Genomic DNA, 26,200 nt, shown 5'->3' with positions numbered 1-26,200 from the left:
AATCACGTTACTGTACACACACACACACACACACAAAACAGACAAACAATAATAAATAGACAAATATAAATATTAAAATCCCTCTGGGTTAAAAATAAAAAGCCAATAGACAATAACCACAGTAAAAAAAAATCACACTGATTTATTTGAGACACATATGGCAGGCAGGACAAATGAACATTTAAATTTGCTTGCCCAGCATAGACTCAAGAAGTGTCCATGTGAAAGATTTGCCCGGAAAGACATTCTTGACTTCTTTGCTTCTGATGCGATGCTCAGCTGCCTGTTTTCAACCTTGGCAACCACATGTCAGCTGGCATTTGGTTCCACAAGCTTCACCATAGACCAGGGGTGTCCAAACTACGGCCTGCGGGCCGACTGCGGCCCACTGTCCATTTCTAATTGGCCCACTTCAAATTGCAAAAGCATAATGGAATGTGGCCCACACATGAAAATTGACTGTTGTACTTCTAAGATTTTACACTAGATGGTGCTGTTTTTAACAAGATAGCTCCTACACCAGGGATCTCAAACTCCAGTCCTGGAGGGGGCATGGCACACGGGAGGAGCGGACGAGCAGGGTATGACGTAAACAAATTAAATTATTAAACATAATTACAATTTATTGACCAAATTTGCCGAATTTAAATTAAATACGCAAGAGATGGGCTGATATAGCTAACATCTAATATGTTGGCCCAACCCTCAGAATATTTTTCTTTATGTGGCCCTCACTAAAACAGGTTCGGACACCCCTGCTACAGACCAAAGGGCTGCTGTTCTCTCTGCTGATTTTCACTTTACATTGGCTGCCGGGCATATCTGCAAGAAAACATGGGAAAATCAGGTATCTGAACCTGATGAACTGAGAGATACTGGACTAGCAAGGTCTGTGTTGAAGGAGCTTACCTTTGGGCCTCCTTTTTCCAAACATGCGCCAGAACAGCCTGACAAAGAACTTCTTCACACGTTTAGCTCCAAATCTTGGCACCCTGTGGTAGCTATTCGATGGAAGTTCCTCAGGAGTGAAGCCCTAGGGTTGTAGTTTATGATGTTTCGGTTGAGCAAACCAATTCCTCAGGACGCATGAATATTATTGAACTCAGCAGACCAGCAGTTTGCATGTGCACTAACCTTAGTGAAGAACTTGTGGCTCAGGATTTGGTCTAACGTGGGCCGATCCTGTGGATCCCTTTGAAGCATCCAAGAAATCAGTTTCCGGGCTGATGAGGAGAGGGTCTTGGGTAGAGTGTATTGTCCTTCTGTGACACGCTGCATGATTTCCATAGCTGTGCCATCAAAGGGGTATGCACCAACTAGCATTGTATACCTGTATTGAGAAAATGAGCAAAGGCATTTGAGTTTCAATTGCATATAACAACATTCTGCATAGGTGCATTTCAGATACCATGCATTCTTGACTCTGCATTCTGACTGTGAGGACGATTGAGAAGGTATACATACATGATACACCCCAGCGCCCAAACATCTGCCTCTGGCCCGTGTCCCTCCATCTTCCACACCTCAGGAGCCGCATACTCTTTAGTGCCACAAAAGCGTCTACAACACACACAAAATGAAAACAGTATACACGTCCTTTAGCCTGCTGCATGAGCAATTTGAAAGATTTGCTAGAGAATCTAAGAAAAACAACCCACTTCTGCCTCATTTTCAGTGGCTCCAGCTTCGTTGCCAGTCCAAAGTCGGCCAGTTTCAGTTGAAGGTTCTCCGTTAATAATAGGTTCTCTGAAAGACCAATGACTCAAATACTTCACCTAATAACACCAGGCATTAAACAATTGCAGAATACAACAGCAGGCAGCAATCATATAAACCACACAGGAAATGCCATGTAAAATACCAACACTAACGTGAAGAATAAAACAAATCACGTGTACGCGCACACATACCTAATTTGAGGTCCCTGTGGAGAATGCCTTCACCATGCATGTATTTTAAAGCCTCGATGAGCTGCCTCAGGTAAAAGCGCACTTCAGGCTTGCTCAGAGTCTCTCTTTCCTGTAGGATGTCTAGCATCGACTGGAATGGGAAAAGGAAGGACGGCGTGAGTCGACATATAGTCTTAACCTTAACAAACTGTCTGCAAAGGCCAGAAACAACTGGGCTCACCCCCTTACTGCACAGCTCCATGAAGATGTACATGAATTTCTCATCTTCAATATGATGGGAAAAATTCACGACTTGCTGGTGTTGCAGCCTCTTCATAATCTCCACTTCTCGGAGACTCTGAAATGTCAGACGCGTTACCACGATGAGCATAAGGGAAATGCAGTTTAACTGTGAAGGGGGCTGACTTCAAGCAGGATTCAGACCACATACCTCTTTTATTCCAGCAGAGTCCTTTATAGGAATTACCTTGACCGCAAAGATCTCTCCGCTGAAAATGTCCAACATCTTATAGCATTTCGCAAAACCTCCCTAAAATCACAAGTGTATTAAGATTTTAAGAATTTCTGCCATATCTAATTGTGTGGCTGATTGTCCATTTTCCGGAATCTACTCTACAGTAAGACTAATAAATTGCAACTTAATTGTGTAAAATATCTTTATAGTTCATACTTCTCCCAACAGTTCCAGTTTGCGGTAAAACCGCTCATTTCTGGGATCAAAGACGATCTCAGGCACTTCATTTCTCCGCTGAGCTTCGAGCCATGCAGGACAAGCCATGTTGCAGTAAGACTGGAGAAAGACAGAGAACGCAGAGGGAGCGTCTGTAGTAACTAGGCAACGGAACAAGGTACGTTCCATGACTACGCAACTGCATCGGAAATTCGAACGAAAACATGAACATGTTTTTTTTTCAAAAAAATCACAGGTATTAAATAAAACTTTTCTGCAAACACACCCATCGGCATTATATAGTTCGATCAAAAAAAAAAATCAATTTCCGTAACTCGATCGTGCTCTAGTTTTCATGAAAATATTAAATCAACCATCTGACACGCTTTTTGTACCCTTTTCAGGTACCCAAACCCAAGGGAGGGAAACAAACACCACGGGCAGCGGCTGTAAATGGCGCGCGGAGCCCTGCCTCCGTACTGCTAATATACCGAGCGGAGAGGAAGCCGGCAATTAGCCAATGTAACTGTTGCCATGATATTATTTTATAAAGGGGAATTTAAGTTGCATTTAGTTAAGTATATTTATTATTTAATTTAGGAATCGCACTGTTATTGTGCTGGAGTAATATACTTAATATACGATTAATACCAAAAAAGGGGGAAAATAGAAAAAAAAATATATATACTGTATATATATATATATATATACGATTCCTGTGATAAGCAAGCCGCAAGCACGGACATTGTTGAACTCTGGAAATGAAAGTTAATTAGTTACAATAACGTAGACCGACAATTTCCCTTTGTGGCATATGCAGCCAAGGATGTATTTAATGTTTCTTTGCAAGTTTTTTTTAGTAATTCTGCAGGCTGTGCACGCTATTAATTTGTTACATATTTTCCTCCTCACTTTTTTCAAGCTGGATTTGGAAAGGCGAAATTAACCAGTTCCACGAGGGAGCTACACCGAGGGAACATCGTTTTTTTGCTATAATATAGTAATATAATATACATATTTATACTTCATATAGGCCTATTATTGTTTGTTAAACTAGCAAATACAGATGGAAAAACAAAACCTTTAATTACTACTACTAGAAACTTTGTCTGTGCATCCAATTGTTTTATGCGTCAGTTTGAATATCTTGCAAGATGCCCAAGCTAGCGACTCCCAAATCACTCACTGTTTTTCTCATATTACGTACTCGCGTTGTCAGGCACAATTGTCTGCGCTTTGTTCAGTGGGATTTTCCACTAAACGCTACTTCTGCCTCTCAAAACTTTTTTTCTTCCTTTTACAGAGATTGCAAATTAGCGTCCTACTAGTTGAGAAAACCGTAAAATACTTCCAGCATAATCATCATCTTCTTATCTGATATTCTTACGCTCCTCATACTGCAAAGCTTATGCCCTTAACGTCACAGCAGACGGAAGTCACTGCGCTCACACCCGCTGAGTGGCAGAGATACTGAGGGGCAACGTTAGCGTTCGGCTTGAATGCTTGGAAAACACGAGATATTTATTTATGTTGCTGGATGTACATGTGGTATCATATTTTCTAATGAATTGCTATGCATTGTTATGTATGTAGACTATATATGTAGACAATATTTTATCTCTGGTATTGTTCATTGTTATATAATATTTTCTGACGTTGTATGTAAATTATTCTGAATAAAATATATATATAAAAAAACAAAAACACATGAGTTATAGGAAAGAGCTGACATACGAGTGATTGTATAAATCTATTTAATAAGAAATATAATAATAGACTGCTAAAAACTAAATGTACTTTATCGTGTAATTCTGTTTCTGTTAGCTTCTTTATGTTAGCCCTGAATGTATGAATATCTAGCTTTATTAGTGTTATATCTTATCACTATGTTGAAGGACAAATATATCATCAACCCTCTACTTAGACAATGTGCAACAGGCTGAAGCTGCCAAGGTTTGGTATGATAGGAAAATGTATAAAAATTGGTGTAAAACAGTATGGACACACTTGTAAGTGTCCGGCCTTGGTTGCAACCTCATTGTTGTAATAAAGACTGAACTTGGATCTACACGAGTGGCTTCTGACTTCTGATTTGGCGGGGAAGGAAAAACCACAACATTAAACAACAAGAAGTCTTCTTTACCCCTGTTGTTTGTGCTTGTCTGACATCATGAGCAGCGGGTTCCAGGGGCGCTAGGCAGTGAAACCACATGGGCCTCCAATGATTCTGGATGCACACATAGTCATACACAATGGGAAATTCAGAGACATTAATTAGCCTGACTGCATGTGTTAGCATGTAGGACACACATGGACACGGAGTGAAGGCAATAGTCCAGGAGGTGCGAGGCAACAGTGTTACTCACTAAGTGTTTACAATATGCCTCAATACTCAAAAACATACATGAATATATCACAGCATAAGAGTGTAATTTTTTTTTTTAAATATAGTGATTGTGTTCATTAAAACCACTGACCTATTCTATTTTGCATTACATAATGCTGACTTAGCATCTATCCGTTACATTGTGTCTGCCTTTTTTCCCTTAATTGATGAACATCTTTCTGGCTGCTGATGGCAGCACTAGTCGCTGGGCTGCTGGCAAGAGATCCAGCGCTGATGAAGATGGAGACAGAAGAGCCCAGAGACCCCCTCTATTCCACTGCTGAAAGAGAGAGTGCAGGGAGTCTGGTGGTGCACTGTGATGTGACATACGCTTGTCCAGACTGAACATACATAATACATAATTTTTACATAATAAAACAGCCACATCTCATTGCGGTGTGGCAATTAGCAATGAAAATGTCTCTCTGTGTTCTTCTTTTAAAATGTTGAAAAAAAGTGGCAAGGTCTGGCAAGCAAGGTTTGGTATTTCACAAAGGAGACAAACCAAGACTGCAATGGGTTATTCCCTGCCTTGCTACCACAGGTTTTTGCATGAGACCTGGACCTAAGCAACCTTGAATAGGACAAGCAAGTATGGAAAATGGATGGATGGATGGATGGATATATCACACTCGGCTGCGAACTGTCCCAGCGAGAGCTGAAGGTCATGGTCCGATGAGGCCAACAGGACCACATCATCTGCAAAAAGCAGAGACCTAATCCTGAGGTCACCAAACCGGACACCCTCAACGCCCTGGCTGCACCTAGAAATTCTATCCATAAAAACTATGAACACAATCGGTGACAAAGGGCAGCCCTGACGGAGTCCAACCCTCACCGGAAACAAGTCCGACTTATTGCCGCCCATGCGGACCAGACTCTGGCACCGGTCATACGGGGACCGAACAGCCCTTAAAAGGAAGCCCAGCACCCCATACTCCCGGAGCACGCCCCACAGGACTCCCCGAGGGACACGGTCGAATGCCTTCTCCAAGTCCGCAAAACACATGTAGACTGGTTGGGCAAACTCCCATGAACCCTCCAGAACCCTGCGGAGAGTATAGAGCTGGTCCACTGTTCCACGGCCGGGGCGAAAACCACACTGCTCCTTCTGAATCCGAGGTTCGACAATCCAGCGGACCCTCCTCTCCAGAACCCCCGAATAGACCTTACCAGGGAGGCTGAGGAGTTTGATCCACCTATAGTTAGAACACACCCTCTGGTCCCCCTTCTTAAAGAGGGGGACCACCACCCCGGTCTGCCAGTCCAGAGGCACTGCCCCCGATGTCCATGCGATGCTGCAAATGCGTGTCAACCAGGACAGCCCCACAGCATCCAGAGCCTTAAGGAACTCTGGGCGGATCTCATCCACCCCCGGGGCCTGGCCACCGAGGAGCTTTTTAACCACCTCAGCGACCTCCACCCCAGAGATAGGGGAGTCCACACCCAAGTCCCCATACTCTGCTTCCACATTGGAAGACGTGTCGGTGGGATTGAGGAGGTCTTCAAAGTACTCCTTCCACTGACCCAAAACGTCCCGGGTTGAGGTCAGCAGCACCCCATCCCCACCATAAACAGTGTTGATGTTGCACCGCTTTCCCGCCCGGAGCCGCCGGATGGTGGACCAGAATCGCCTCAAAGCCGTCCGGAAGTCATTTTCCATGGCCTCACCAAACTCTTCCCAAACCCGAGTTTTTGCCTCTGTTGCAACTATATATTTAAAGTTGTTTGTTCGTTTAATTATAATATATTATTTATGTTTGTTGATTTAATATGCATAATTATTTCGTTTCTGATTAGACTGAATTGTATTTGATGATAACATAATACAATATGGTTGAACATCATTACCCATGATACCATGCAAATACCAGCATGCAAGAGTTTTTTTTGAAGAATAATAAAGGAGAGACCTTTTGAGTTGTCGGTGGTTTTATGCTGGCTAACTTGAAAACGAAGAATACAATAGTAAATTTGGTGCCGAAACCCGGGAAGTTAGTCAACAAACGTCGAAATGGAAACGGATGAACAAATGGGTAGATTAATTAGGAAACGAAGAGCAATACGAGGGGCTACAACTAGACTTCTGCAGTGTATCGACACGGAGGTTAACCAAGAAAATGCTGATGTTGGACGTTTGAGTGAGTTAATAGCGAACTTGTCTGTTAAACAAGAAGCACTGATGGATTTGGATAAAGAAATTGAACAAAGAACTGCCACGGAAGATTTGGAAGGAGAAATCATGAACGCGGAGGAATATAAGGAACGAGTTATTACGATGAAGACGCGTGCAGAAAGAGTGATCCGGAATGTTCAAGAGAACGTGAGTAGCCTAAGGGAGCGCGAGGCAGGGAGATTGCCAAGCCAGAAATCAGTAAAGTTACCTAAATTGACGATTCAACGATTTAGTGGCGATTTAAGTTTATGGAGAGATTTTTGGAATCAATTTGAGACGGCAATACATAAAAATGAGACGCTATGCAAAACTGAAAAGTTTACGTATTTAAAATCGTACCTTACCGGCGCTGCAGCCAAAACAGTGACTGGACTAATGTTATCAGACAGCAACTACGACCATGCACTAGAGATTTTACAAAAGAGATATGGAAGGAAAGACCTTATAGTGAATGCTCATATGACAAAGTTGCTGAATCTTAAACCGGTGAAGAAATCATCTGACATTGCTGCTATAAGACAGCTCTATGATGAATGTGAGATACAGATACGTAGTTTGGAGTCACTAGGGGTTGTGTCAGAGACTTATGGCAGTCTGCTCTGCCCAGTCCTGCTGCAGCTAATACCCGAGGACATAGCTCTCCTGTATAATAGACAAAGATGTTTGAGTGAAGAATGGCAAGTCTCAGAGGTGATGAAATTTCTACAAAATGAGATCCTGAGCAGGGAGAGAACAACGCAGTTGTTAAGAGGCAATATAGAGAAAGATAGTCATAGCCTCCATACACCATTTAAAAGGACTGATGCAACTACTGAGTTAAAACATAAAAGGAGTCTGTCATCAGCTGCTGCTTTGCACACTGCTAGCCAGAGGACACTAAATTGTGTATTTTGTGATGGTGTAGAGCACAAACCAGAACTTTGTCCTAACTACAATGTAGCTGATCGAAGAGAAAAACTTAAAAGGATGGGAAGATGTTTCGTGTGTCTTGGACCGAGGCACATAGCAAGAAACTGTAGGTTTAAGGACACCTCATGTGACCAGTGCGGAAAGAGACATCACAGTGCTGTATGTGGAACCCATGAAAGGTCTACACCACTCACCAGTGACAAATTAGAAGATGTGGTCTCTTCATTTGCTACACATTCAATGAAGGTGAAACCAAGGAACCAGAATACAGTGCTGCTACAGACTGCCCAGGCTCATGCAGTAGGTCCAGGTGGACGGAGATTAGTACGCTGCCTGCTAGATGGAGGAAGTCAAAGGAGTTTTGTGTGTGAAAAGCAGGCGAGAGCTCTGAAGCTACCTGTTATAAGACAAGAGACCTTCACTCTTCATACATTTGCCACCGCTGCACCTGTAACAACGAAACGCAATACTGTAAAGGTAATTCTGGAGAACATTTGGGACAAGGGACAGAAAATAGAAATTGAAGCAATTGAAATACCACAAGTGTGCACTGCTGTGATGAAGGTTCCAGGAGACCGCATTCAGCATGAATTGAAAGGAAGAGGTCTACAGTTGGCCGATGTAACTGAAGATGGCGTTGCTGAGGTCGAACTGTCAGTGTTAATAGGGGCAGACTATTACTGGAGCACAGTGTCAGGCCGCGTAGAAAGACTTACTGGCTCGCTGGTCGCTCTTGAGAGTGTATTTGGATGGTGTGTGCAGGGACCAATGACAATGTCAAGCGTTAATGAAGCAGCATGTATGCATATTCATGTTGAAGAGGATAGACTGATCTCAAGCCAGCTGAAAGCCTTTTGGGAGATAGAATCTCTTGGCATCACAAGACTGGACCCTGGTGATCCAGAAGAGGAGAAGGCACTTCAGAGGTTTGAGAAAACAGCACAGTTTAAGAATGGGCGATATGAAGTGGAGTTGCCATGGCGGCATGAGAAACCAGAACTCCCTGACAACTACAGATTCGCAAGAAAAAGATTTGAAGGACTGAAACGGAGGTTGCGGTCAGATGCAGTCATCTTCCAGAGATACAGTGAAGTAACAGAGGATTATCTTCAACAGGGCATTGCTGAAGAAGTGAACCAGGGTGAGTGTTTAACATCACCTGTCGAATACTACTTACCTCACCATGCTGTGGTACGAGAGGATAAGATGACAACAAAGCTAAGAGTGGTGTTTGATGCCTCTTCGCATGAAGAAGGCTGTCCCTCACTAAATAACTGTCTGTCTACTGGTCCGAACCTGAATCCAGATCTGCTTGGCATATTGATCAGATTCCGACTGCATGAAATTGCATTTATGGCCGACATTAAGCAAGCCTTTTTGCAGATCTCTCTTGCAGAAAGGGACAGAGATGCGGTGAGGTTTTTGTGGTTCACTGCTACCCCGAAGGAAGATGTTGATGAGAAGCTGCGCGTGTTGAGGAATGTCCAGAGTGGTGTTTGGAGTGTCATCAAGTCTATTCTTGTTAGCAGCTACAGTGAGAAAGCATCTTCGGCAGTATGAAGAACAGCCTCATATTGCCCAGCTTATTAAAGAGTCATTATATGTTGATGATTTTATTGCCAGTGTTGGTGACGTCGAAGAGGCAGTCTCTGTGACAACCAGAGCAAAGGAAATCATGTCTGCTGCTGGCATGAACCTGTGTAAGTGGATGACTAACTCTATAGCACTGAAGGAAAGGTGGAAGCAGACACCTATTGGCCAAGCTGAAGAACCAGAGGCCCATGGAACAGTGCTCAAGGTACTTGGCTTAGTGTGGAGGACCCAAACTGACGACTTTGTGTTTGATCTAAGACCTCTGTTGAAAAAACCAATGAGGAAGAGCACCAAAAGGAGTGTTCTTCAGCACTCAGCCAGCATCTTTGATCCCATAGGGTTTTTAACCCCTTTCACCATAAGAGTTAAATGTCTGCTGCAAGAGATGTGGGAAAGAGGGCTTGACTGGGATGAAGAACTTCCACCTGATCTGAATCAACAATGGATTAGCTGGTGTTCTGAGCTCCCAGTGATTCACCAAATATCTATACCACGCTGGTATGGAGAAAGAGTGGAACAGAGTGGCAGTGCATCTAGACTCCATGTGTTCTGTGACGCCAGTGAAAAGGCGTACAGTGCTGTCGCCTACTTACAGTTGGAGCAGAAAGACAGAAAGCTGGCTGCTAGACTGGTTGCATCCAAATCCAGAGTTGCTCCTTTGAAGAAGCTGTCATTGCCGCGTTTGGAGCTAATGGGAGCACTGATAGGAGCCCGGCTGGGAAGAAACTTGATAAATCTGCTTAAAATGGAAACCTATCAACTTTACATGTGGACAGACTCAATGATCGTACTACACTGGATTCACAGCTCAGCACATAAGTGGAAACAGTTTGTTGCCAACCGAGTGACAGAAATTCAATCCCTGACGGACCCTGCATCATGGTCTCACTGTAAGGGTAAAGAGAACCCAGCTGATCTCCCCACCCGTGGCCAGACTGTGGTGAACCTGAGTCGGAGTCACCTGTGGTGGAGAGGGCCTGAGTTTCTGGTCTTATCTGAACCTGAGAAAGAGTCTGATGACTATTCAGTGGAAAATGACATGGTCAGAGAAGAGCTGGAAGTAAGTGAATATGTAACAGTACAGCTAAGCAGTGAAGAGCATGAAGCAACGAATCCAGTATTAGACCTACAAAAACACAGTAAGCTGGTGACAGTATTGCGAATAACAGCCTGGATAAGAAGATTTGCCGACAACACACGCTTGACCACAAAAAGGAAAGGAGAACTGACCGCAGAAGAATTGTTTGAGGCAGAAAAGTTCTGGATGAAGTTGACGCAACGACAAGGCTTTGCAAATGAAGTGTCACTTTTGGAAACTGGGACGGCTTTAAACAAAGATTCAAAGATTAGAGAGTTAAGGCCGTTCTTGGATGAGGATGGATTGTTGTGTGTTGGAGGCAGGTTGCAGCAATCCGACTTCAGCTTCAGGCAACAGCACCCATGGATCTTGCCTGCGAAAGGCAAATATTGTGAACTGTTAGTTCAGCACAACCATGAACACCTGATGCATGCAGGTGTGCGAGACACTCTGGTTCAATTAAGAGAAAGACACTGGATATTGCGAGGGAGACAGATGGTGAAAAGTGTTCTATCGCGGTGTAATGTCTGCAGAAGATTCAAGGCGAAGCCTGTACAACAGGTTACTGCTCCATTGCCTCGTGACAGAATTACAGAATCTCCTCCATTTGAAATCACTGGTTTGGATTTTGCTGGGCCACTGTTTGTCAAGAGCGGCAGCACCCTTGACAAGGCCTATGTTGCATTATTCACTTGTGCAGTGACCAGAGCAGTACATTTAGAGCTCGTCTCCAGTCAAACAACAGAACATTTCCTGTTAGCTCTGAAAAGATTTGTCGCTAGAAGGGGACTATGCAAGGTCATTTATTCGGATAATGCAAAAACCTTCAAACGAGCTGACAGAGATCTGAAAGAGCTATGGCAAGGAATTAAAGAGCAGCAACTTTTAGAACATTTCTCAAAAAGGGGTATACATTGGCGATTCATCGCTGAAAGAGCTGCCTGGTGGGGTGGTTTCTGGGAAAGGCTAGTTAGATCAGTGAAAAGCTGCCTGAGAAAGGTTCTAGGACGTGCTTCCCTGAACTTTGAAGAGCTTACCACCATTCTGACAGAGGTAGAAGCCATCCTAAACTCCAGACCACTTACATTTGTCAGCAATGACCTGGATGAACCACAGCCACTGACGCCAGCCCATTTTCTTGTGGGAAAAAGACTTACCTCTTTACCACCGAAGCAGTTTACGGCTGACTCTGAGAATGCCAATCTGAACAGAGAAAAGATTACAAAGAGATGGCGGTACCGGCAACGGCTCCTTACAATTTTCTGGAACAGCTGGCGAAAGGATTACCTGTTGAGCCTAAAGTCAGCCCATTGTTCCAACACATTGCAACCTACTTTGTTAAAGGTGGGAGATATTGTCCTCCTTGGGAATGACAACGTGCCAAGACAGACTTGGAAGCTAGGAAGAGTGGAGGACCTGTTTCCTGGTCGTGATGGGAAAGTTCGGTCCTGTGCAGTCCGCACATCGTCTGGAACCTTACTGAGAAGACCAGTTCAATTGTTATATAATTTGGAGATTTAAATGATGAACTAAGGGTTCATCGGGGGGGAGTCTGTTGCAACTATATATTTAAAGTTGTTTGTTCGTTTAATTATAATATATTATTTATGTTTGTTGATTTAATATGCATAATGATTTCGTTTCTGATTAGACTGAATTGTATTTGATGATAACATAATACAATATGGTTGAACATCATTACCCATGATACCATGCAAATACCAGCATGCAAGAGTTTTTTTTGAAGAATAATAAAGGAGAGACCTTTTGAGTTGTCCGTGGTTTTATGCTGGCTAACTTGAAAACGAAGAATACAATAGCCTCAGCGACCGCCGAAGCTGCATCCCGCTTGGCCTGCCGGTACCTGTCAGCTGCCTCTGGAGTCCCACAGGCTAAAAAGGCCCGATAGGACTCCTTCTTCAGCTTGACGGCATCTCTCACCACTGGTGTCCACCAGCGGATTCGCGGATTGCCGCACCACAGCTCCGGTCAGCCGCCTCCACAATGGAGGCGCGGAACATGGCCCATTCGGACTCAATGTCCCCCGCCTCCCCCAGGACATGGGAGCACATGACATTGCATAACATACACCTTATAAATGTCTGCAAACAACATCTCACGTAAACCATATAAACAACGGTACCCATTACAGAGAACAGTTGTATTAACAATTCTGCTGTTAATTCCTCAATTCGCTTTTACTGTTGAAGCATTCAAATTTTAGGCGCTACTCTGTTCAAGGTAGGATCATTAGAAATTACATCTAGCAACAGTGCATTCAATTGTGCTAAAATATGTGCTAAAATATGAACCGAGTTCAATAGGACCCCAGTTTCTCACACTTGTCATCAAATGCACATTAAGAGATGTTCATCTTACTGTACAACCTTTCAAACACCATAACAAATTTCTTCAGTACTTTCTCAGCAGTAATAATGTCAACCAGTTTAACCTTTTCCTGAAGCAGAGTATAAATTCCAAAAACAAGAAGGAAGAGGTGCTTCCAGTATTTTGTGGAAAGAACACCATACAACACTGGTAATGCATATAATAAGAGATCCCCAGTCAGATGCTTTCCAGTATTTCTGTTCTTTTACTGAACATGGGACTCCTGTTAATTCTACTGGAGATTGGACCATACATAGTTAGGTTATATACAGTACACATATGTAACTGAAGAATGAGTTACGACTGGCTTAATAAGTGATTTCATAAATCACGTTACTGTACACACACACACACACACACAAAACAGACAAACAATAATAAATAGACAAATATAAATATTAAAATCCCTCTGGGTTAAAAATAAAAAGCCAATAGACAATAACCACAGTAAAAAAAAATCACACTGATTTATTTGAGACACATATGGCAGGCAGGACAAATGAACATTTAAATTTGCTTGCCCAGCATAGACTCAAGAAGTGTCCATGTGAAAGATTTGCCCGGAAAGACATTCTTGACTTCTTTGCTTCTGATGCGATGCTCAGCTGCCTGTTTTCAACCTTGGCAACCACATGTGAGCTGGCATTTGGTTCCACAAGCTTCACCATAGACCAGGGGTGTCCAAACTACGGCCTGCGGGCCGACTGCGGCCCACTGTCCATTTCTAATTGGCCCACTTCAAATTGCAAAAGCATAATGGAATGTGGCCCACACATGAAAATTGACTGTTGTACTTCTAAGATTTTACACTAGATGGTGCTGTTTTTAACAAGATAGCTCCTACACCAGGGATCTCAAACTCCAGTCCTGGAGGGGGCATGGCACACGGGAGGAGCGGACGAGCAGGGTATGACGTAAACAAATTAAATTATTAAACATAATTACAATTTATTGACCAAATTTGCCGAATTTAAATTAAATACGCAAGAGATGGGCTGATATAGCTAACATCTAATATGTTGGCCCAACCCTCAGAATATTTTTCTTTATGTGGCCCTCACTAAAACAGGTTCGGACACCCCTGCTACAGACCAAAGGGCTGCTGTTCTCTCTGCTGATTTTCACTTTACATTGGCTGCCGGGCATATCTGCAAGAAAACATGGGAAAATCAGGTATCTGAGCCTGATGAACTGAGAGATACTGGACTAGCAAGGTCTGTGTTGAAGGAGCTTACCTTTGGGCCTCCTTTTTCCAAACATGCGCCAGAACAGCCTGACAAAGAACTTCTTCACACGTTTAGCTCCAAATCTTGGCACCCTGTGGTAGCTATTCGATGGAAGTTCCTCAGGAGTGAAGCCCTAGGGTTGTAGTTTATGATGTTTCGGTTGAGCAAACCAATTCCTCAGGACGCATGAATATTATTGAACTCAGCAGACCAGCAGTTTGCATGTGCACTAACCTTAGTGAAGAACTTGTGGCTCAGGATTTGGTCTAACGTGGGCCGATCCTGTGGATCCCTTTGAAGCATCCAAGAAATCAGTTTCCGGGCTGATGAGGAGAGGGTCTTGGGTAGAGTGTATTGTCCTTCTGTGACACGCTGCATGATTTCCATAGCTGTGCCATCAAAGGGGTATGCACCAACTAGCATTGTATACCTGTATTGAGAAAATGAGCAAAGGCATTTGAGTTTCAATTGCATATAACAACATTCTGCATAGGTGCATTTCAGATACCATGCATTCTTGACTCTGCATTCTGACTGTGAGGACGATTGAGAAGGTATACATACATGATACACCCCAGCGCCCAAACATCTGCCTCTGGCCCGTGTCCCTCCATCTTCCACACCTCAGGAGCCGCATACTCTTTAGTGCCACAAAAGCGTCTACAACACACACAAAATGAAAACAGTATACACGTCCTTTAGCCTGCTGCATGAGCAATTTGAAAGATTTGCTAGAGAATCTAAGAAAAACAACCCACTTCTGCCTCATTTTCAGTGGCTCCAGCTTCGTTGCCAGTCCAAAGTCGGCCAGTTTCAGTTGAAGGTTCTCCGTTAATAATAGGTTCTCTGAAAGACCAATGACTCAAATACTTCACCTAATAACACCAGGCATTAAACAATTGCAGAATACAACAGCAGGCAGCAATCATATAAACCACACAGGAAATGCCATGTAAAATACCAACACTAACGTGAAGAATAAAACAAATCACGTGTACACGCACACATACCTAATTTGAGGTCCCTGTGGAGAATGCCTTCACCATGCATGTATTTTAAAGCCTCGATGAGCTGCCTCAGGTAAAAGCGCACTTCAGGCTTGCTCAGAGTCTCTCTTTCCTGTAGGATGTCTAGCATCGACTGGAATGGGAAAAGGAAGGACGGCGTGAGTCGACATATAGTCTTAACCTTAACAAACTGTCTGCAAAGGCCAGAAACAACTGGGCTCACCCCCTTACTGCACAGCTCCATGAAGATGTACATGAATTTCTCATCTTCAATATGATGGGAAAAATTCACGACTTGCTGGTGTTGCAGCCTCTTCATAATCTCCACTTCTCGGAGACTCTGAAATGTCAGACGCGTTACCACGATGAGCATAAGGGAAATGCAGTTTAACTGTGAAGGGGGCTGACTTCAAGCAGGATTCAGACCACATACCTCTTTTATTCCAGCAGAGTCCTTTATAGGAATTACCTTGACCGCAAAGATCTCTCCGCTGAAAATGTCCAACATCTTATAGCATTTCGCAAAACCTCCCTAAAATCACAAGTGTATTAAGATTTTAAGAATTTCTGCCATATCTAATTGTGTGGCTGATTGTCCATTTTCCGGAATCTACTCTACAGTAAGACTAATAAATTGCAACTTAATTGTGTAAAATATCTTTATAGTTCATACTTCTCCCAACAGTTCCAGTTTGCGGTAAAACCGCTCATTTCTGGGATCAAAGACGATCTCAGGCACTTCATTTCTCCGCTGAGCTTCGAGCCATGCAGGACAAGCCATGTTGCAGTAAGACTGGAGAAAGACAGAGACCGCAGAGGGAGCGTCTGTAGTAACTAGGCAACGGAACAAGGTACGTTCCATGACTACGCAACTGCATCGGAAATTCGAACGAAAACATGAACATGTTTTTTTTCAAAAAAATCGCAGGTATTGAATAAAACTTTTCTGCAAACACACCCATCGGCATTGTATAGTTCGATCAAAAAAAAAAAAATCAATTTCCGTAACTCGATCACAATGTACACCCTAAGAGTTTTAATAAGATATATATATTATAAGATAAGAAGGGAATATTTGTAATAGTCTATTTTATTAAAGTGGTCTTTTTTGTGTTTTAGTATGAACTGCCATGTGTGCCTGTTGGATGAAATAAAGGTTTATGGTAAAAGGTACGTGGTTAGTTAATTGAAATGTTTGTAATGCATCCATTTGCATTTGCTAAGTGTGGTTTTTGTTTGGTTATAGTTTGCCGCTTCTCTTTATGATTTAGTTTGTATGGTTTCTTCAGTTAGTCCGCCGCGTGAGTAGTCGAAGGTCCGGGCGAACTAACTTTTATTTCTTTTTCTGTTGTCTTTTGGTTTTGTGTGTTAGCACTGCTAACGGGCCAGCTGGGTTTTTGCAAGGTCATACTGGCACACGTTTGAAGTGTGCACGGTTTATTGGTGCATTTGCAGTGTCACAGTGTATGAATTAATGTGCATGTCACTCTGAGTGGAACACGTGTATTTGTGAGAGACATGTTCAGTGTGTTAAATGCCTACGTGTGACCGCGCGGAAGCTAACCCGATGAATTATGGCTAGTACTATTAACTGTGGAGCAGTGCTAACTGTTTGTTTTCCATTTTGTGCAAATGTTACTCTCTTTTTGTAATAAAGAATCAATTTGTGTATTTGTATTTGTGACTTGGATATTGTCAATCCTCTTAAGTTTACACACACACACACACATATATATTATATATATATATATACGATTCCTGTGATAAGCAAGCTGCAAGCACGGACATTGTTGAACTCTGGAAATGAAAGTTACAATAACGTAGACCGACAATTTCCCTTTGTGGCATATGCAGCCAAGGTTGTATTTAATGTTTCTTTGCAACTTTTTTTTTAGTGATTCTGCAGGCTGTGCATGCTATAAATTTGTTACATATTTTCCTTCTCACTTTTTTCAAGCTGGATTTGTAAAGGCGAAATTAACCAGTTACAAGAAAACCACTTGTGTCTGCCTGTGCCACGAGGGAGCTACACCGAGGGAACATCGTTTTTTTTTGCTATAATATAGTAATATAATATACATATTAATACTTCATATAGGCCTATTATTGTTTGTTAAACTAGCAAATACAGATGGAAAATGTATGCCAAAAAACCTTTAATTACTACTACTAGAAAGTTTGTCTGTGCATCCAATTGTTTTATGCGTCAGTTTGAATATCTTGCAAGATGCCCAAGCTAGCGACTCCCAAATCACTCACTGTTTTTCTCATATTACGTACTCGCGTTGTCAGGCACAATTGTCTGCGCTTTGTTCAGTGGGATTTTCCACTAAACGCTACTTCTGCCTCTCAAAACTTTTTTTTCTTCCTTTTACAAAGATTGCAAATTATAGTATCCTACTAGTTGATAAAACCGTAAAATACTTCCAGCATAATCATCATCTTCTTATCTGATATTCTTACGCTCCTCATACTGCAAAGCTTATGCCCATAACGTCACAGTAGACGGAAGTCACTGCGCTCACACCCGCTGAGTGGCAGAGATACTGAGGGGCAACGTTAGCGTTCGACTTGAATGCTTGGGAAACACAAGATATTTATTTATGTTGCTGGATGTACATGTGGTATCATATTTTCAGATGAATTGCTATGCATTGTTATGTATGTAGACTATATACAGTATGTAGACAACATTTTATCTCTGGTATTTTTCATTGTTATATAATATTTTCTGACGTTGTATATAAATTATTCTGAATAAAATATATATATAAAAAAACAAAAACACATGAGATATAGGAAAGAGCTGACATACGAGTGATTGTATAAATCTATTTAATAAGAAATATAATAATAGACTGCTAAAAACTAAATGTACTTTATTGTGTAAATGTGTTTCTGTTAGCTTCTTTATGTTAGCCCTGAATGTATGAATATCTAGCTTTATTAGTGTTATATCTTATCACTATGTTGAAGGACAAATATATCATCAACCCTCTTCTTAGATAATATCTAACAGGCTGAAGCTGCCAAGGTTTGCTACTGAAGGGAAGGGATTCGCTTGAGTTCGCCAAAAGTTCACGGCTGAGCATTTTTAAAAAGCCAAGTAGAGATGGACTGAATTTGGCCCGTGTGTTTTAAGTTGTGGGGAAAAGTGCTGTTACTTTATGATGCAAAGATATTGTTAAGTTGCAAAGGAGATGTTTTAAGTGAAGGTACTGTTGGATTGCAAACAAAAATATTGGTAAAGTAATAAGGCCAGAGAGAGCCCAAGTATTAAAAGTTGTGGGGATTTTGAAGGTCTGCTGGATCGGACTGGTTGTGTTAGAAAGATAAGCTGAGAAAAATGTGCCTGAAGAGCCTTTATTTTAATGGGGAAATATTGTGCAGAAGTGGGGAGAAGGAGCATATGTGCAATTTTGGGCTGAATCAGAGGAAGAACACGGATATATTTGACAGATAAGGGTTAAGGTGAATAAAGCAGAAATAAGTACCTCAGAGGTGAGAAAGATTGAGACTAAAATTGATCTGTGCATTTCCATAGAAAGTTATTGACAGTAGTGCAAGTGCGGGTAGGTGAGTTTAGAACTTTGACAAATCTTAAAATAATGGTTTAATGTGCTTAGGATATACTATTTATAAGAAAGCGTTTAAGACACAGGTCATTGGAGCTATTAGCTACGTTGGAGATTTAAAACCAATATATCGGATGAAAGGAAGAAACAGGATACTGAACTCAGAAGGGTATTAGAACACATTTTTTGGGGGAGAACAATAGTTCATAAACAAGAGGTTTTTGTGACCTCTGATGAAATTAGGGAGTGTAGCTGAAAAAGCATAAGGAGGCTTGTGTGTACAGTGGACAGATAAACGTAAATAAGGCTTAATAAAGGGAGAAAAAGTCTTTGAGGATTTGGCAGAAGGGAGGCTTTGGTATATTAGTGCCCATAGATAATTGGGTGCAACGTTAGTGGTTTTAGTCAGGAGAGGGAGTAAGTAGAAAACAAATAATTTAGAGGAAGTGACACGTCAAGGTGAAGTAGGTGCAGTCTGGGAGAGAATTATTATTAAGAAAAAAAATATAGAAGAGGGGCTGACCGTGGGGAAATTAGTTAATTCCTATACCAGACGGGAAAACAGCCCCAGTGAGGGTAGAGTACAGGAAAGCATCAAAATGCAGGCCCCAGTAAAGGCAGCAGAAATACCAGTACAGCAGTTGGGGAGAGAGCACCCCCTGCTTAAAGCGAGGATACAAAAGATGTGTAAAAGTGGGGGAATAGAACAAAGGCCCTGGTAACTAAGTGGCCTAGAGGGGGCACATGGGATGTGGCAGTGTGTGAGGAGATGGAGACTCTGATAAAGTATCATAAGGCTAATAAGAACACAGAAAGGCGTAAAAAGAAAAGGAGTGAGGAACTGGAGGTACTGAGGTTATTTAAAGCAAAGGGAGAGGCCTGGAGAAGGGAGCAGAAAGCCATGAGAAAGGCACTAAATGAGAAGAAGGGGGGAGAGAAAGAAGAGATGAGGCAGGAAGAAATATGGCCGCTGTCATATCAAAGTCAGTGTCCGTTAGTGGAAGCCCCCCCTCCTTCATACAAGGGTCAGTTTCCAGTAATAGAGGGGAAGGTAGAATTCAGAGGTGAGGTGACACAGAAGGATGAAGGAAGTAGGGATCAGAAAGGAACGGCAAGTTGTTTAGATGGATACAGGGAAGTGAGTGCATTGCTGCGGCAGGCGGTGGAGGAAGGACTGCGAGGGAGTGAGAGAAGAACAGAAGGCCAGGCATGTGGGCCTGAGAAACAAGGGAGTGAGATAAACGTGGGGTATGGAGCAAGTGGAGTGGAATATTGCCAAGTGGAGAAACAGACTAAGGCAAGTGGTGGGGCTCGTTACTATGCCTGAGGAGCAGTACCGTGAGCAGCTGATCTATGTTATTGACTTGTACAGAGAGGAGGAGGACTCTGCTAAAGAGCAGAGAGAGAACTGACAAAGAAATTGAATCAGACACAGCTGGAGGAGCTGACCGGCAAAAAGAAAAAAGTCCAGGCACCAGTGGTCTCTCCGGAACATTCAGCTGAAAGCACCAGCAAGGCTGATCTTCACTCCCTGTAGGATGTTTCCTTCAGATGGTGCCGGAGCAGAGCTCCCGAATTCAGCATATGAACATTCTTGGATTGAAATGAAATGTTCAGGGCGGACATTTTGTGCTCATAGCAATTGACACGATACAGAGGGGAAGGCTTTGTTTTCTATGTTAAAACGTAGGTCACAGATCATGCAGTTGTTTGTGATGGGTGGATCCTGCCTATGCTGTGCTTCCTGTGCTTCTTGGGGGACCTTCGTCTTGAGGTAACATTGCTTTGGACACGCATGTACATACACTTGCATGCAGCCCTCCAAGCACACACAACAATTTTGTATGTTTGTATAGCCGTGTTACTTTCTTTATTCCTTATTTTTGTTTGTGTTCATAAATTTATCCATTTCTGCACTTCTTTCAGATGCTGTTGATCTTTTGCCTTTTCTTTTCCTTCCCTCTCCTTTACAGGTGCAGCAACTGGAAATTTTGTATTGTGTTTTCTACTTTACTCATATCGTTTTTTTCTGTTTTTTTTTTCTTTTTCTTTTTTTGGTTCTTTTCTTTTATTTCTTTTTCATCCCCCTCCTAACGTGTCTCTCCTCTTCGGCCAGCTCAGCCACTGCAATATTTTACATGTGCTTAAAAAAAAAAAAAAAAAAAAAAAACATTGCTTTGGATGGATGAATGGACAGATGGATAAATCTGTGATTGATAATTATTTATATGTGCAAATAATTATTATTTTGTAAAATACTTCTTAAAACACTTTGCATACTACTACTGTTTCATTGTTTACTTCATTCATTGGACATTGTTTATACAGTATATAGACAGATGTACTGGGACACACTGTTGAATCATTAAATTGAGCTGTTTCATTTGTTCTGAAGAGCTCAGTGAATTCAAGCATGGTACTGTCGTAGGATGCCACCTTTACAATAAGTCAGTCTGTGAAATTTCTTCCCTGCTAGATATTCCACGATCAACCGTAAGTGGTGCTATTGCGAAGTGGAAGCATTTAGGAACAGCAGAAATTCAGCTCTGAAGTGTCAGACCACGTAAAGCAACAGAGGGGGGTTCCTGAGGTGTAAAATTCACCAACACTCTTGACTCAATAACTGCAGCGTTCCAAACTTCCTCTGACATGAGTCCTCCAAACTTCCTCCCCAGCACAAAAACTGTGACCATGGAATGGCCTTCCACAGCTGAACAGCTGTATGCAAACCCCACATCACCATCACAATGCCAAGCGTTGGATGGAGTGGCATAAAGCATGCTACCACTGGATTCGGGAGCAGCCGGGACTGTGTTCCGTGAAATGAATCATGTAGTGATGCCAAATGAAGCTTCATGAACCATTTTCTGCATTCCCCACTAGATGGCGCTCTTGGTATGCGATACAGGCATGCATTGAGCTCTTTTGTTAATAAAGACCACCATCTAGTGTCAGAAAATATAGCAAATGGTTCATGAAGCTTCATTTGGCCATCAATAGAATCATGCTTCTCTGTCTGGCAGTCTGATGGACGAGTCTGAGTTTAGCAGATGCTAGGCCAGGGGACAGCAATCTTTGTAAAGCAAAGAGTCACTTTTTTTTACTACAAAAAGTATATGAAAGAATTAGGAATCCCAATAAATGTTGAAGCATACATCCAATCTCAGGTGCTTAAGAAAACTCAGAAAAGCATACCATTTGACCGGAGACATACTCCCGTCGTAGAGAATGACTTTGAGGATGATGTAAATTATGCAATTAAGAAAACACAGAAGCGCGCGATGAACTGCCGCATTCACATATAGCTAAAGATATATCTAAATGAAAAATAATATTAACCCATAAATAAATAATTTATCTTTACGAAAGTATTATCATAATTATGTTAAGACATGAAAATGCAAATGCGGCTGTCGTTCTGAGAAGAGCCACAGTCACGTGGTCAAAGAGCCGCATGTGGTTTGCGAGCCGCAGGTTCCCGACTCCTGTGCAGGAGAATGTTACCTCCCTGACTGCATTGTGCCAACTGTAAAAACTGGTTGAGGAGGGATATTAGGGTGGACAGCGGACCTTCACAGCAAGAAGGTTCTGGATTTGGTTCCGGGTCCTTTCTGTGTGGAGCTTGCACGCTCTCCCCGTCTTCATGTGGGTTTCTGCCTCGAGCTTCGGTTTCCTCCCACGGTCCAAAAGCATGCAGGTTAGGTTGATTGGTGAGTCTAAATTGGCCGTGTGTGTGTGTGTGTGCGTGTGCGCGCGCAACTGCCAAGGGTTGGTTCCCACTTGCACCCATTGTTCCTGCTCCGGTCCCCCCCCCCCCGCGACCCCAGTTGGGATTAAGTGGTTTCAGAAAATAGATGGATATTGGGGTTGTTTTTCAGGGGTAGGGCTAAGCCTAGTGAAGGGATCTCTTAATGATTCAGCATACTAAGGCATTTTGGACAATTCTATGCTTCCACCTTTGTGGGAGCTGTTTCGGGAAGGGCCTTTTCTGTTCCAGCACGCAATGCACACATGATTAATGCTACACACATCAGTGCCCGCGATCCCCAGAGCCGATCCCAAAGATAACAATGCTTTGAGGGCGGTGGGGGCGTTCATCTTCTATCATCAGTGATTCCATCATGATATCATCTACTTCTCGTCCTGGTCACCAGAAGCGGGACTTGCATCCTGTCCTTCAATGTCTGCAGACTGGAACCTTCCAGCAGTGGCTGGTGTGGATCTAGCTGTGCCTTTCACTGATGAGGAGGATCTGGAACTGGCCATTCCACTGGGGGAAGTTCCATTTGGCCAGCACTCAGGCTGCAGGCTGTGCAGAGTCCCCCCCATTTGAGATGCAAGGGCTGCTTTCAGCCCTTACACGCATCTAATTTTAAAAAAATCATATTTAATAGCAAAAATATACACAATGGATTTTAGTTTAATATTGCAACGCAATTCCAACAGAAACCTGTAATGCCATTTTCGACCACAAGATGCAGACATAGACCATAAAATGCGGACTCGGGGCTCAATGCGACCCCTAGTGGAAATAGGAAAATGTGAGTTTTTCGTATAGAGATGCTGAAAACCATGCTTTCAAAACAAATCAGTGAGTTTACAATAATCTTGAATGTGTTTTCTAAACTGAAAAGCCACAAATAGGGCTGGGCGATGTATCAGTTTTTTAAGATATATCGATATATTTTCACGCGAGATATAGATTGAGACAATATCGTTTATATTGGTAATATTTGTGCTGCTTTAAAATTACACTCGTAGAGCAGCAAATTCGCCTATTTCATCTGAAGGGTCAAAATGCAGTGAGGGGCATTCCAGTGAAAACAGAAACGCCCCTCATCATTTAAAATGGTTCTTAATCCATTACATTTAACACGATTGCCCACAACAGGAAACAAATTTTGCCAGGTGTTTCCTGCTTTGCTTATATATAATAAAACCATTTTCTCGTGAGAGACAACGAATATAAATAGTTGTAATTGGCCTACAAAGCCAGGACTACTGCTTAACCCCCCTGTGGTGTTAGGGACCCGTTTTTAAGTATAAATGCATAAAAGCACCACATAAATTTGTGTACTGCATCAAGGCTTTTTGACTTTGTCAGGAACCTGTATTTAAAAAAAAATCACTAAATTGCAAATGCTCTGGTGAAGATTATAACTGCTCTGGTGTTCAGGTCGGCACCAACCTGCTTGTAAGTTTAAAATGCATAAAAACACCACAAAATTTATGTACTGCATCAAGGCTTTTTGACTTTGTCAGGAACCTCTATTTAAACAAAATAAATTAAAACAAAATGAAGGCAAGGTATGCCCATACGTGTAAGGCAAGATAAAACCAATTCAGTTTATTTATATAAATCTCTTGAGGTTTATTTTACCATTATTTTTTTAGTGAAAACGAGAGGTATGCTGCCAAAAGAAAGGTCCAGAATGCCACACCAAAAAAATTAAAACCATTCTTTTCATGGATAAGGAAGCCTAACAAGGTAACCAAGAGATAAGAAACAAATTGGATGATAAATAATTGTTTTGAGGGTATTTTATGGCTGATTTAAGATGGCACTGATCCGTCTAACATAAGAGATAGGAACAAAAAGCTAACACAATTCGAAGGTTAACTTCAATACCGATTGAATGCCGTTCACATTACGATACCACTACTACTGTTTAATTGAACTGCTGTTAGCACGTTTGTTTTAGACAGTGATTATAGTACATCTAGACTGACCAGCGATACTCGTTCCTGGTCCTCACGATCCCCTGCCCTACATGCATTTCCTACCCCAAAACACCTGATCCGACTACTAATTATCAGTGTAGGATCGGATGTTTTGGGGTAAGAAATACACAATATTGCCAAAAGTATCGATTCACCTGCCTTTACACACATGAACTTTAATGACATCCCATTCTTAATACATAGGCTTTAATATGGAGTTGGCCCACCCTTTGCCGCTATAACAGCTTCAGCTCTTCTGGGGAGGCTGTCCACCAGGTTTAGGAGTGTGTTTATGGGAATTTTTGACCATTCGTCCAGGAGAGATCAGGCAGTGATGTTGGACCAGAAAGCTTGGCTCGCAGTCTCCGCTCTAATTCATCCCAAAGGTGTTCTGTCGGGTTCAGGTCAGGGCTCTGTGCAGGCCAGTCAAGTTCCTCCACATCAGACTTCCTCATCCATGTCCTTATGGACCTTGCTTTGTGCACTGGTGCACAGTCATGTTGGAACAGGAAGAGGCCATCCCCCAACTGTTCCCACAAAGTTAGGAGCATGAAATTGTCCAAAATGGCTTTGAAAGCTGCAGCATTAAGAGTTTCTTTCACTGGAACTAAGGGGCCAAGACCAACTGCTGAAGAACAACCCCACACCATAATCCCCCCCCCCCCCCCCACCCACCAAACTTTACACTTGGCACAATGCAGTCAGGCAAGTACCGTTCTCCTGGCAACAGCCAAACCCAGACTCGTCCATCGCATTGCCAGACAGAGAAATGTGAATCGTCACTCCAGAGAACACGTCTCCCCTGCTCTAGGGTCTGCTCTAGGGTAATCTTTTTCTGAGTGATAATATATACATATCCAAATATATATACATATTTCCAAATATCAATCAAACGAATGTTGAATACCTAACTTTACCACCATCAGAATTTTCAGGGTGAAGACCCCGATATTCTCGACTTGAACCGTCCTTTTATCTTGATACACAACACAATTTAGCCTCTAATTAAATTCATTTTTACACTTTAGTATCTATGTCTTCAGACAATCTTGAAGTATAGGGGTGAACTTCCACAAAACATTGCCATATATTACTGGATTAACGTGCGGCCAACGAGTTTGCAATTTGGTTTTTCCCAATGGAACGCAATTCGATCATTAAAACATGATTTTCACAGTACTCAGTCCAAGGAGCCTTGCTATGTGTTAAAATTATTTCTGAATCAATCTGGTAAACATTCTATCTAGTAACTTTAGGACAGCATATTATCATTACATTTACATTCTTATTCTCTTCATTAAAACAAGCCTTCAGGTTCCCTTAATAATTTGAAGGAATCACTTTCAGTGAGCCGAGACCAGGGATCGGGGGTCTACACAGAGGTGCGTCTGGCGTGCAGTCTTGAGGATGGTCTCAGCCAGCAGGCTAGTAGGCTTAATCTCAGACGAGCATGTTAAAGAAGTTTCAGCTGGAGACTTAGTCCTTAAATGCAGAGAATACTCTGCTTCATACTTCGGCTAGGAAACTACATCTTGGGTTGTTGCAACTGAGCCTAATTTTG

The 26,200-nt window shown here is 42.3% G+C and overlaps 2 protein-coding genes and 1 long non-coding RNA gene across 5 annotated transcripts; 1 reads left to right on the top strand and 2 right to left on the bottom strand.

Annotated features, from left to right (window-relative positions):
* Positions 1 to 319: 319 nt before the first annotated feature.
* LOC140581918 (serine/threonine-protein kinase PLK3-like) lies at positions 320 to 3,864 on the bottom strand. Of its 3 annotated transcripts, none has more exons than XM_072705769.1 (10): positions 3,767 to 3,864; positions 2,581 to 2,700; positions 2,341 to 2,439; positions 2,131 to 2,247; positions 1,911 to 2,040; positions 1,659 to 1,746; positions 1,465 to 1,560; positions 1,135 to 1,330; positions 910 to 1,033; positions 320 to 822 (listed from the first exon to the last, which is right to left on the bottom strand). In XM_072705769.1, the coding sequence occupies exons 1-10, from the start codon at positions 3,776 to 3,778 to the stop codon at positions 686 to 688; spliced, it is 1,119 nt and encodes a 372-aa protein (XP_072561870.1). In that variant the 5' UTR covers positions 3,779 to 3,864; the 3' UTR covers positions 320 to 685. The 3 variants fall into 3 exon arrangements, with proteins under 3 accessions (XP_072561870.1, XP_072561871.1, XP_072561869.1); XM_072705770.1 differs by lacking the exon at positions 3,767 to 3,864 and adding an exon at positions 3,493 to 3,589; XM_072705768.1 differs by lacking the exon at positions 3,767 to 3,864 and having other exon boundaries at positions 2,581 to 2,792.
* LOC140581919 (uncharacterized) lies at positions 2,868 to 4,677 on the top strand. The gene is made up of 3 exons (XR_011984964.1): positions 2,868 to 3,102; positions 3,503 to 3,580; positions 3,884 to 4,677. It is a non-coding gene; the product is annotated as an uncharacterized lncRNA (long non-coding RNA).
* Positions 4,678 to 13,553: 8,876 nt separating this feature from the next.
* LOC140581933 (serine/threonine-protein kinase PLK3-like) lies at positions 13,554 to 17,629 on the bottom strand. Its single transcript, XM_072705820.1, has 10 exons — positions 17,603 to 17,629; positions 16,017 to 16,136; positions 15,777 to 15,875; positions 15,567 to 15,683; positions 15,347 to 15,476; positions 15,095 to 15,182; positions 14,901 to 14,996; positions 14,571 to 14,766; positions 14,346 to 14,469; positions 13,554 to 14,258 (listed from the first exon to the last, which is right to left on the bottom strand). Exons 1-10 carry the CDS (start codon positions 17,612 to 17,614, stop codon positions 14,122 to 14,124), a joined length of 1,119 nt encoding a protein of 372 aa, XP_072561921.1. The 5' UTR covers positions 17,615 to 17,629; the 3' UTR covers positions 13,554 to 14,121.
* Positions 17,630 to 26,200: the final 8,571 nt, after the last annotated feature.

This window comes from Paramormyrops kingsleyae, chromosome 23 (assembly GCF_048594095.1).
Source record: "Paramormyrops kingsleyae isolate MSU_618 chromosome 23, PKINGS_0.4, whole genome shotgun sequence".
Lineage (NCBI taxonomy): Eukaryota > Metazoa > Chordata > Actinopteri > Osteoglossiformes > Mormyridae > Paramormyrops > Paramormyrops kingsleyae.
The sequence above is the reverse complement of the archived record's forward strand: the minus strand, read 5'-3'. Positions and strand labels throughout refer to the sequence as shown.

What these genes read in the sequence shown, in the direction of transcription:
- LOC140581918 (XM_072705768.1), bottom strand. Translation starts at nt 2,769, where the DNA reads ATGGAACGTACCTTGTTCCGTTGCCTAGTTACTACAGACGCTCCCTCT. An exon ending in ACTCTGCTGGAATAAAAGAG is followed by an intron (nt 2,248 to 2,340) that starts GTATGTGGTCTG and finishes CTGACATTTCAG; the next exon opens with AGTCTCCGAGAAGTGGAGAT. An exon ending in GCCACAAGTTCTTCACTAAG is followed by an intron (nt 1,034 to 1,134) that starts GTTAGTGCACAT and finishes CTACAACCCTAG; the next exon opens with GGCTTCACTCCTGAGGAACT.
- LOC140581933 (XM_072705820.1), bottom strand. An exon ending in ACTCTGCTGGAATAAAAGAG is followed by an intron (nt 15,684 to 15,776) that starts GTATGTGGTCTG and finishes CTGACATTTCAG; the next exon opens with AGTCTCCGAGAAGTGGAGAT. An exon ending in TGGAAAAAGGAGGCCCAAAG is followed by an intron (nt 14,259 to 14,345) that starts GTAAGCTCCTTC and finishes GTTTTCTTGCAG; the next exon opens with ATATGCCCGGCAGCCAATGT.